This window comes from Polyodon spathula, chromosome 31 (genome assembly GCF_017654505.1).
Source record: "Polyodon spathula isolate WHYD16114869_AA chromosome 31, ASM1765450v1, whole genome shotgun sequence".
NCBI classification, from domain to species: domain Eukaryota; kingdom Metazoa; phylum Chordata; class Actinopteri; order Acipenseriformes; family Polyodontidae; genus Polyodon; species Polyodon spathula.
In genome coordinates this window covers 4209597-4221273 of record NC_054564.1, presented here as the reverse complement: position 1 = coordinate 4221273, position 11677 = coordinate 4209597, and the positions used below count along the sequence as shown (strand labels likewise).

At 40.0% G+C, this 11677-nt stretch overlaps 1 protein-coding gene across 2 annotated transcripts; it reads right to left on the bottom strand.

Moving 5' to 3' along the window:
• Positions 1-3481: 3481 nt before the first annotated feature.
• Positions 3482-10065, bottom strand: mat2aa (methionine adenosyltransferase II, alpha a). 2 transcript variants are annotated; one of them, XM_041233607.1, is made up of 9 exons: positions 9854-10065; positions 7760-7837; positions 7475-7597; positions 7260-7372; positions 7011-7154; positions 6529-6747; positions 6131-6313; positions 5748-5881; positions 3482-3837 (listed from the first exon to the last, which is right to left on the bottom strand). In XM_041233607.1, the coding sequence occupies exons 1-9, from the start codon at positions 9945-9947 to the stop codon at positions 3825-3827; spliced, it is 1101 nt and encodes a 366-aa protein (XP_041089541.1). In that variant the 5' UTR covers positions 9948-10065; the 3' UTR covers positions 3482-3824. The 2 variants fall into 2 exon arrangements, with proteins under 2 accessions (XP_041089541.1, XP_041089539.1); XM_041233605.1 differs by having other exon boundaries at positions 3482-5076; positions 9854-10064.
• Positions 10066-11677: the final 1612 nt, after the last annotated feature.

Sequence of the window (11677 nt, the reverse complement as noted above, 5' to 3'; positions counted from 1 at the left end):
TTTTTGGGGATTTGAGGTGACTGCTGTCTTGGGTTATTTATCTGATGCTCGATTCCCTTCTGTAAATGTTACTTTGTTTCTATTATTTTGTTTTTCCATTATTGTGTTTGTCCCAGGACTGCCAATGAAAATGAAAAATGAAAATCTGGGTGCAATATATCTTATGACATGTCATAAATGTTAGAGAGTTCTCCCTGTCAAACAAATAACTGCATAAATACAAATGTATCAGTGTGCAGGGCCTCTGTCCTGTCACACTGTTTACAAACTTTTCCCTTTTCCACCGTATCATATGAATATACGCATACAGCTCAACGTTTGGTGAATGAACTAAATTTGGGACAACAGAGCAGCTAGCATTCTAATAAATTGCAATGTATCTTTAAACAAAATTGTGTAGCCCAGACAAAGTATAGAAAAAGGCTAGCACTTGAAATGGGTCAGTGTTCACAGTACCCCTGGTTACAGGAGACAGGTTGAAATTGGGAGATTACGCCTAAGAAAAAAGTTACGCGTTTGTGGAACACCATGAACTTTGTATTGGCAATGGTCGAGTAGCTTCACAACACACACAGTGAGTCAGAACCTTAGATTAAAACCACAAGTTTAATCACAAAACAATTTATAACAAATGCCAAACAAAAGTTTCTCAAAAAGAAACAATACATTCTTCTATACTTTTATTATACAATTGGACAATTAGCAACGGGTAAAAGGATTTTACGTAGATAGTAATATGAGCACAGGGAATGGAATGAGACGACATAAATGGAAGCAGAGTAAAAATCAGTTAGTATAGAGGGAAGAAAGCACTTTTTTTTTTTTTTTTTTTTTTTTTTTTTTTTACACATAGCATGGAGTGGCCTACCAGGTGCAGTGTCTAATGTTCTTATTAAAATGCAAAGTGAAGATTCATGTGGTAAGTTGCGAGTTCTTTACTTGTTGCACTTTAATACAACAAAGCTGTTTTACATTAACTCATTCCATCAATATTTTATCAGGACTAGCTATCTTTGTTTACCTGCCCAGGTGCTGGTGATATTATAAAGCAGCATTTACTCTATATTAGTCATCACTCCTGTTAGGGTGTGTGTTTTATAAGGAATGTCACTGGCTTCTTCAGATGGGTGTGTATTTTATAAGGCGTGTAATTGGCTTCTTGAGATGGGTGTGTATTTTATAAGGCTTGTAATTGGCTCTCTTGTTAGCGAGGTGTGTGCACAGTGCTGGCACGCAGCACTTCCCAAGCTTTAAAGGTGGTGAATTGTTTATCAAACAAGTTACTGATGTAATAGAAAAATAAATGAAGCGTTTTACATAACCAGACCCCTAATCTCCTCATGTAAAAATGTTCCACTACACCTTTGTTTCAGAAATCATTACCATAAACATAATGCTAGATACAGGTTTCGGGCAAGGCGGGCTGAACTGGTTTGCCAATTCATAACTATGCACTTGTGTACATTTTGTTTGTTTTTCCAGTATGTGTGTTCTTACTGTACAAGCTTGTGCTAACAAAATTCCAGTCAATCATACCTAGTGCACACTGCTATCTTTTTGGAGACTCAGATTTTCCTATTTGAAAACATTACGGTAAAGGAGTGTTAGATTTTTTAAATGGCCATTTTTCTTTCAGCTGTTAGCAAAGAAACTGTACCGATCGCTCCTTGCAGGTACTTCAGTGCTGCACTACAAGCCAACTGGGAGAGGTTGCATGAAGGAACTAAGCAGATTCTGAAAACACATTCACCGAAAAAGCAGTGATTGGTACTCAAAGGTGAGCCTATGCGTTTAGCTTTTAGTAGTTCTTTAAAAGAAAATAAATGACACATTTTTATGAATATATATTTAAAGAAAAACATGCTCAGGAAGTCACCTTTGCCAGTATTGACTGCTCTAGTGTTGTACCTTGTGAGATCACAAAGTTAAGAAAGCCTGATCAACTGAACAATGACAGCACAGAACCAAAAGTAGGACATGGATTTTAAAATAGCTTACCACACTTGACACCATCCACTTTGTACTTACAAATTTACAGCTTCATACGAGATGGTTAAGGTATAGAACAGGTTACCTAGTCATGTTGCTGAATCACTGGACTCCTAAGATCCAGCAGTCTAAATCTTCAAAATTTAAACAGCTTCAATTTTGTGCAATTTATACTTTTCAAAACAATTTCAGCTAACATCCTAAGCATCAACAATAGTTCAGTGAAACTAGAAGTTGTTCATCTTCAATTAATTATAGTTTAAATATTTTCACCAGTTTGTAATGTACCTTCCTAGAAACCCCAGCAGCCAGCTCTTACTTATAGTAATTTACTTTATCCATTTACCCTAAATTCTGGCCACAATAAATGCATTCAGTTGTTGATACAAACTACAACATACATGGAACTTCTGAAAACATCAGCAGCAATTTGACCCTAATGGGTCTTCTGGCAGTTTCACACACATCCAGCCAGAAAGACCAAAGTGGTGTTAAGAAAACACTTTACCAGAGGAAATCTACCAGCTCCTGCAGTACTAGCTATCAATGGACTTCTCCCAAGTGTTGCCATTTGCAAGAGGCAGTCATTTAGAAGCCTGTCAGGAGCACTACTGGATTATCCACAGAACGAAATCACCAAAGCCATTCGTACATCCCTGAGGCAAGCTAATCAAATCACCATGTTGTGATTCACCAAACATGGCAATCTAATGCAACTGGTACAAAAAGGCCTCATCAAAACCTCACCTTAAAGCTAATTAAATTAATGGGAATAAATAAAGCTCGTGCTTAGCCTTTAAGGCTTACCCAGTTTTGCACCTAAATGCCTGCCTTTTTGTTGACTGGGACAAAAGGCAATACCAGAAACGGAAGTCACGAGATCAATTAAAGACAGCAATTAGAGCTTTATTTTGACAAACATAATTAATTGACCCTGAAGGATGCTCTAGTGAACAATGCTTAATTTTGCATTACATCTTTCTTTTAAAAATAAAAAATAAAGGGGGTCACAACCATGTTTGTGTGTGGTGCTTGGATGTAGGCAACATTATATAGAAACATAGATGAATGAAATGCTGTGTTCCAAGAACCAGAGGTCACTCACTGTAGCCAAGAATTTGATTGAGATGATAAAAAAAAAACACCAAACAAAAATCCTTGTTTAATTTAAAGGAAATCCCTTGATTTGAGCATATTGATTGTTTAAGAAAGTATCCTTGATTTATAGACACTTGTTAGAATGACATTGGACACATTTTAGGCTAAATCATACTTAACACAAAATGTTCCAATATTCCTTGTAGGGGTAGAAATTTAACTTCATAACATTTAACCCCCAAATCAGAAGCCATACTTATTGACCTGATTGAACAGTTGCAGACTAGAACTGCCACACAAAACCATCACCGCCACCCTTACTTCCAACACCGCCTAGAGCAGCAAGGTTATAGCCAATATAGTTGGTGTAATTGTTAAATAAAAGACCACACAATTTTTCATGAAGGATCTAGCACTTTATTTATATTGACATGTCATTTTTTGGACTTTTGGAGAAGACATACGTAATAATCTGAAATTTAAAAAAAAAAAAAAAAAAAAAAAAAAAAAAAAAAAAAAAAAAAAAAGGCACTTCATGCTAACAGTAGCCTTCAGACTGATCCTTTTTAGAAGTCTGGAGAGAGCATGTAAACAGGCCGGCTTCTCTGTACAACACCGGCCAAATCTGCCTCTCCCAGGAAAGTCTGTGGCCCTGCTTGCCTGTCCCCTCAAGTGTTTCGACACCAGCCAGACCCCCTGTAGGTGGAACCCAAGGTTTTTCTGTAGGACACCTTGGCCTACCAGGGAATGCTGGAAACAAAAGAATTGTACATTCGAAGGAAAAAAAAAAAAACACCTTTTGGAGTAAAAGACAGCTGCCTTCTGAAGCACAGGCTTCTCTGTATCTACGCCCAGCTGCAGAATACAATAATAAATAGGAACACAAGAAATGTTCAAGTATTAACGTGTTTGCTTAACACCTTTTTGCCTAATGGTAGCCAGTTTCTCTGTATCCACACTAGCTGTCAACAGGCAAGGGCTTTTGTTTTTAAATAAAAATACCCTTAAAAGTAGTTATTTTGTGCAGTTTGTGGAATTAACTTTCTTATAAAGAAAAAAAAAAAAAATTCTAAAGTACCAGAGTGCAACCTACAGACCTTGGGAATAAGACCTTCTGACTTCCCTGTATCACATCCAAGGCAGCCAGGGCCAGAGTTGGAAAATGTAAGTCCAGGTTTGGCTAGTGCTACAACTACGATGCATAGCTGTTTTAGTTAACCCTCATTGCAATTGTGCCGTCATTACGTACATCCTCCAGAGACCAGAGAGAGAGAATACAAAAAATAAATAAAGAAAGAGCCTTAAAACCCAATGAAACACAATGAAAGCACCATATTTCAGAAGCAAAGTAAACCATTCTACAGGTTTTAAAAGATTCTGCAACAAGCCTATAGCGTATTAAACTAGGCAGATGAGCAATCAATGTTTTCAAATTAGAAAGGATGGTTTAAAATTTAGCGCATCGCGATTTCCATTACCACTTTACGTAGACAAGAGGACCAATCTATTTATCACTACCTTAAATAGAGGGGTGCAGAGGGAAGAAAGGTGAAAGGAGACTAGGTTTATCCATTAGTACTGATTGAAGCTGCTTCCACATGCCAGTTTAAATTTAAAAAGGCAATTACATAACCCACAAAAAGGATGCATACCCAGAAGAGCGGACATCATAAAATACTGAGCCTTTCTAATGGTCCCATATACATACAAGCTAAGCTAACAGTACAGCACTGGGAGAACTGTTTGGAGCGGCAATGAAATGAAAAGGGAGTGAAGACAGAAAGTTGTATTAATTTGGGAAGAGGGGGCCTCTTCCCCCTAAAGGCCTGAGAGGCTTCTCTGTAGTATACACCAACAGGCCTGGGGGAAAAAAGCTTAACACTTGTTTAGTATTGGAGTTTTTTGGGCATTTCCCAAGAGAAAGAATCTCTACCAAAGTGGCCATAAGCAGCGGTCCTCTGATAAATGGGTTTCTTCAGCTGCAACTCCCTAGAATACAGAAGTCAACCATTTAAACGCTGTTACAGTTGCGATCACATCACATTCTTTTGATGCTGGTTCAGCAATACTATACTTACCCTTTCTGCCAGACCAACCCCCCCATAAATGAGGCAAGTGGGTGTATTTTAAAACTTACCACACCAGCAGAGCTCCCACTTCCAGAAAGAGGGACATTTTCTTGGATTTTAGTTGGAAATTGGGCATTCTGTTATTGTGAACAGGGCTTACTGTCAGTCTACACAAAGGGTAATGAACGAATTATCTGCTTCTCTATGTGCTAACCACAACAGAAATACTGTAGTTACCTAGACCAGCAGTTTCCAAACCAGGGTCCCCTCTCTCGTACCACTCAGGGGTAGTATATGCGGTTCTAGTATATGCATTTTTCACTGTATTTATCAGCTTTGGTGGGGTTAGTGCAGTGCTTGAAAACCACTGGTCTTGCCTGGTTATAAAAACATTCTTCTCTACACATTTCAGCAAAGTAGTTTACTTACTTTCCTAGGGGCTCCGAGACAGTTAGTCTATGGTTAGAAATAGCCCTCACAGCACCTGTCTGCACATGAACTGCTACCCCTGTCTTATAGCAAAGTTTGGAAATGTACTACATAAGAGCTGGCAAGGCTCTGCCAAGCGCGAACATGAACCGTTCACTTTACCTGACAATGACTCCAGGTCGGAGGTCAAAGTTCTTCTTGACGATCTCCAGGAGCTCCTTCTCTGTCTTCTGGGAGGTCCCGTAGTGGAAAATGGAGATGGACAGCGGGTGGGCCACTCCAATGGCATACGCAACCTACATTACAAACAGTTAACATTTGCACTTTTCTTTAAAAGTGACAAAGAATCTCTGAAACAAGCTCATGCATTGCCAACATCTTGGTTATTTGGGTACATGCTATAACCCTGTAGATCTAAAACAGATTCCAACTAGAACTTATTTTTACATTAAACAAAACTGCAAAGACTGCCCTGGGAAAGGTCAAGGTTAATTCAGGAACAAAAAAAGAAAGAAAAGAGTAAAGCTTGCACAAGAAAACTTTACCTGGACAAGTACCCGCTTGCAGAGCCCAGCCCTGACCAAGGACTTTGCAACCCAGCGAGCAGCATAGGCAGCTGAGCGATCCACTTTAGTGTAGTCCTTCCCAGAAAAAGCACCACCCCCATGGGCACCCCATCCTCCATAGGTATCAACAATGATTTTGCGGCCAGTAAGACCAGCATCACCCTGAAAATAAATAGAAACTTAAATGAGAAGGGAGCTGTCTGCGAAGCTTTTTGTTGTAGGCATTACAGTAGTGCTAGTAATGATCTACCTGCAATCAGGCCACTGGACCTACAGTTTATTGATAACGTTTTAATTGATATATTCATATCTCAAATTAAGCTGAGGCAAAAAACGTGCTTTAGAGAACTCTCAAATGTAATAAATGTTATTTTCACCTGAGGTCCTCCGATGACGAATCGGCCACTGGGTTGCAGGTGGTATATGGTATCATCGTCCAAATACACACAGGGTACCACCGCCTTAATGACCTTCTCCTTCAGGGCATCTCTCATTTCATCCAGACAGACATCCTCGTCGTGCTGCACAGAGACCACGATGGTGTGGACGCGGACAGGGATCACTGCCCCACGGTCCTGGCGGTACTGCACCGTCACCTGCAGGAGGGGGAGAACGGTGCGGCTTACAGGAAAGCCCGAACAGCCATCTCCATGCTCAGCTCTAAACCAAGACTGCCTCAAGAGGCAGAACTACATACAGGCAAGGACAGCAACTGTATCCAAGAAACAACTCAATCTGCAGTAATTATAAATCCCCTGAAATACAACAGCTGACCACAATGCCATGCTTTTCTACTGCTGTTGAATGTGATTAATATTGCTTGCAATGACCCTGGATAAAACAGATCATGACAATTTACCTGAGTCTTAGAGTCTGGACGCAGCCAGGGAAGTGTGCCGTTACGACGCAGCTCAGCCATCTTAGCGTTCAGTTTGTGGGCAAGGACAATGGTGAGGGGCATGCACTCCGCGGTCTCATCTGTAGCATAGCCGAACATCAAGCCCTAGAAATAAAAATGCACAGCTTATTACAAAGTGTGCAATAGATCAAATAGCTATCACTTGAAAATTGCTCAATGTTCTTGCGCTTCAATTTCTGCAATTCTTACCTGATCCCCAGCACCTACATCCTCCTCATTCCTATCCAGGTGGACACCTTGTGCAATATCTGGAGACTGCTGCTCCAGAGCCACCAGCACGTTGCAGGTCTTGTAATCAAACCCTGCAAGGAACCAGACACAGAATAAGAAACTGCCCAAGAGTAACGTGCATAGGAACTGTGTGCATTTCACAAATGATTCAATCACTTATCCCATTTGCTCACCTTTGGAGGAATCATCATAGCCAATGTGTTTAATGGTGTCTCTGACTATTTTCTGGTAGTCCACATTAGCCCGGGATGTGATCTCACCAGCCAAAAGGATCATACCAGTCTTTGCAACAGTTTCTACACAAAGAAAACAGAATATAACACACATTTTAAACAGGGATAGAATACTGGGGTTCAGCTCAATTGGGAGATGCATAATGTATACCTCAAAAGACTTAACTGGTCTGAAACAAGAACGCTAAACAAAGTACCTGAGAAAAAACAAGCAAAAGATCTTACCACATGCAACTTTGGCATCTGGGTCCTGCTTAAGATGTGCATCCAAAACAGCATCACTGATCTGGTCACAAATCTTATCTATAAAAGAAAGACAAAACAGAAATAATACTTGGTTCTGAATTCACATTACTCCTCAGTGCATTGGGAATATATTAACCAACAAGAGCATGCCTTAGGTCACATGACCCTAAAGCCCTTGTGAATCCAGCATTAATGTTTATATAAAACAACCTGGGGATTTAACTTGCTTTAAGCATGCAATGTCTCGGTTTGTTAATATTTGGGTTGACCTCCAGTAAAGATATACATGGTATTATAATGTAGCATTTAACATTGATATTAAGTGAATTAAAGAAGTGAAAACAAATAATTAACTTGACAAGACGACAGTTGAGATTCAGGTGGGGTTGCCTTAACACTCATGACAGTTCAGCAATTCCACTTTGATCTCTTACTACAGCAGAATTTTGACTTTAGTCTTTGGAAGTGTATGAGATTAGCCTGTACAACGATAAGGCAGCAAAACAAAGATGTATATTTAAATGCACTGCACCAGAGAGCAAATGCTTCTATACCCAAAGAAAACGCCCACGAAGCCGCCGATTGGCTGAAAACTGGATCATAGTGTTGCAGATTTTTCTGGTCCAGTCAGCAGATATATTTATGGGAAAACTTGGCAACCATTGGGTTTTTGAGTTGCCAGTTAAATTCGTAAAACGCCCCTTCAATAAGACATCCCCATTGTGGCAATTTACGCTTTACTAAATCCTTAAGCATACGTTTGCAGTATATTTGCATTACCGTCAGTAGGGTGAAACACGGAATTCTGTACAATAAAACTCCGGATATCAAAATCCCGCAGAAATATAGCAGGCTATACTACATTTAAATTGGCACAAGAGAAAGGCAACGCTGCAGCAACAAGACCAGTTCATATTTAGCGCAGAATAGGCATGAATAGGCGTCTTTATCTTCTATTAGTCTTCATCCTCCTAGCCCCCAGTTTTGCCGCAACATTATCAGGTGGGCAGCCATGATGACGGTTACATGTCATTGACACACTAAAACAGAACTATGCCTTGAAGGGGACACGGTCTAACCCCAAGAGCTTCTCTTTTCTGCAGAAAATTCTGATGCAATCACAGCGAGGAGGGAGGTGGAGGTACGGTTTGACACACAATCCTGGCGCCATTTTTATTATTATAAAAGCAGTAGGTTAAGTCCTCCATATTAAAATATATCTACATACACACACACACACACACACACACACACACACACACCTCTAACCACAGCAACTCGAATGCATATTGCATCATGCAGGTTTCCAGCTTATGAAAGCAAAAGGCAGCGAACTATTTATTAGGCAGTCGCGAGGTTTTAGAAAGGACGCAATCTACATTAAAATTAAATAAACGTCCGGCTGCTATTAATCGCTTATCTTGGCAGCGAGAACGCGCATTCGGGGCTTCTAGAAAACGCAAGCCTGCAGCCTGCTCTCGCGCTCTCGCCTGTCGACCACGCGCTCAAACCTACAGGAAATCCCAATCCTGGATGTGAGCGCGTGCCCGCCCTTCTGAACCGTGCTATAAAAACAACATTTAAAATTAAACGCGTCCCGTTTAATCCGTATTAGAAAGGGTATTTTAAAAGTTATTTACAATTACTGTATTTGGTATATTAAATACAATAATGACGAGCTAGCCTTAAAAAAAAAAATGCAGTTTAATAACCTCAAATGTATTATTTTGAGAACAAAATGGTGAACAGAAATGTCCTGAAGTTGAATTGAGAGAGTCGACACGGTTTCGACCGCCTTCAGATAATCTCTGCATCCCAGCACTCCCAACACGTGCTCGCAAGCCCCCAGTCTGTGCAGTAATTGCCGGGTACTTCATAACCTCGTGCCCCGACAAAGACAGAGTCATATATTTTAAAATAAATAAAAAGGTCAGGGGCTGTGAAAGTTTATTTCATGTAACAACTTACCGTCAGGACCTTTAGGGGTTTTACAAATGCAGTGAAAACGAGTTCCACCTTTACCGCTAAAATTAAGGGCAACCAAAGGCCGACAAGCATCATCAGAAAACTCACCGGGGTGACCTTCCCCGACTGACTCCGAAGTGAAAAGGAAGCAGTCTTCCTCGATCAGGGAGTTGTGGAAACCGTTCATCTGTCCGTTCATCATTTTCTCTTCTGTGTGCGTTATTATTATTACTTTTTAAATCTGGAAACGAGTGTTTGTTTCGATGACACCGCTGGCTCTCTCGTCTGCCTGCCGGACCCAGTGCTGAATGAACACTCGCTCCCAGTGCACGAGTATTTATCTGGCAGTAAACCGCTGCTTACGTCAGCCATGCGTGTGAACTAGCGCTTTACCCCTGGACGGAACCATTCAAATAGAAGTGGGTTTAACATAGAAAATAAAAAAAAAAACTATTTACAAACCGGTTGCAACAGTAAAATATTATCTACCCAACAGGAACCTTTGTATGTTGCAATAGCAAACTTGAACATTAAACAACCTAGTTACTAATGGACTCTCAGACACAGTTCAGAAAAAAAAAATGGCACGGGCCTTTCTGTCAGATCATGCAACAATATCAAGTTCATTGCGAGACAATAGAAAACGAGTAGCAACTGCAAATGCGTAAATATAATTGACCATTATTCACGACGCACTGTGACAACAACAAACAAACTTCGTAGATTACAATTATAACCATATTGCTTAAGTTTTTTTTTTTGTTTGTTTTATTTTTGCCGTAGAAAATAAATTAGCATTGGGGGGGTGGATGCAAATTGCATTTTAATTATGAAACAGCAACTTTGCTAGTTAAACCTATTCCTTATCAAACATATGTCGCAATGGCGGCGCTGCACAACTGTACTTATATAATACTGTTATACTACAAAATAATGTATACGAGCCCACTCCGTATTTAAAACGCAACAGCAGCACTGTAAAGATTACCGTATTAACGTGCATGGTAATGACCTTTTGCTTGTTCCTCAAAGGTTAGCCGTTTTTAACTCTGCTTTGCTTACCCTGATTTCACTGTGCTTTTTCTTTGCTTCACAGTTTGCAGCGCTATGATACCATAGTGGAACCGATTTACATCACAGTAAGCACAAGATGGTATGTTAATGTGTGTAGATTAAGCACACAAGAAAATTAAATGGGATTAGGCAGTTGTGAAGTTTTTCTTGGGTTGGTCTAAAACGGGAAACAAATAAACAAGGAACATGTTGTACCCGTCGAAGTGCGGAGCTCAGCAGGGTTTAGATATTTGTATTTCTTCTTGTTGTTTATGAATTGCAAAATTAATCTGAACAATGCCTTCCTAATGCTGAGTCATCCTTGTGGTTCATGTTCTACATTTTTCAAGGCCATTGTCACCTGCTTAAGCCTGGCTAAGCATTGCATGCAGAAGGTTCCAAGGCACACCCCAGTGTTCTCTAACCAATGAATATAATCCTCTCAAGAAGACCAGAAGAGGCAGAGTTCAGCTGACTGGATACATTACTTTAATATATAAGAACATGCGAAAATGCTGGAACTAGAGTGGGCCTATCAGCTCATCCAGTTCTAGTACATAATTGCTCTCAGAACTTAAAGAATCCAAGTGATTCAGCTGCAACAGCATGACTATACACCCCCTCACCGGTCCTGCCCTGAGTCAATCTCCACTTCAAAACTGTGACCTCGGTCCTTGTTTCTGTACTGTGCTTACAATACTGGCGAGGGTTAACCATGTCCACTCCTGTTAAGATTTTAAGTTCTTTGTTTTAGGCGAAATAGATTCAGTTATTTCATCTTCATAGCCTTTTAATATCAATATAGATAGACTGATAGTAGATTAGGAGAGATGGAGCAATCTTATTCTGGTTTACTTGTTGAAGGTAAAACATGAAGAT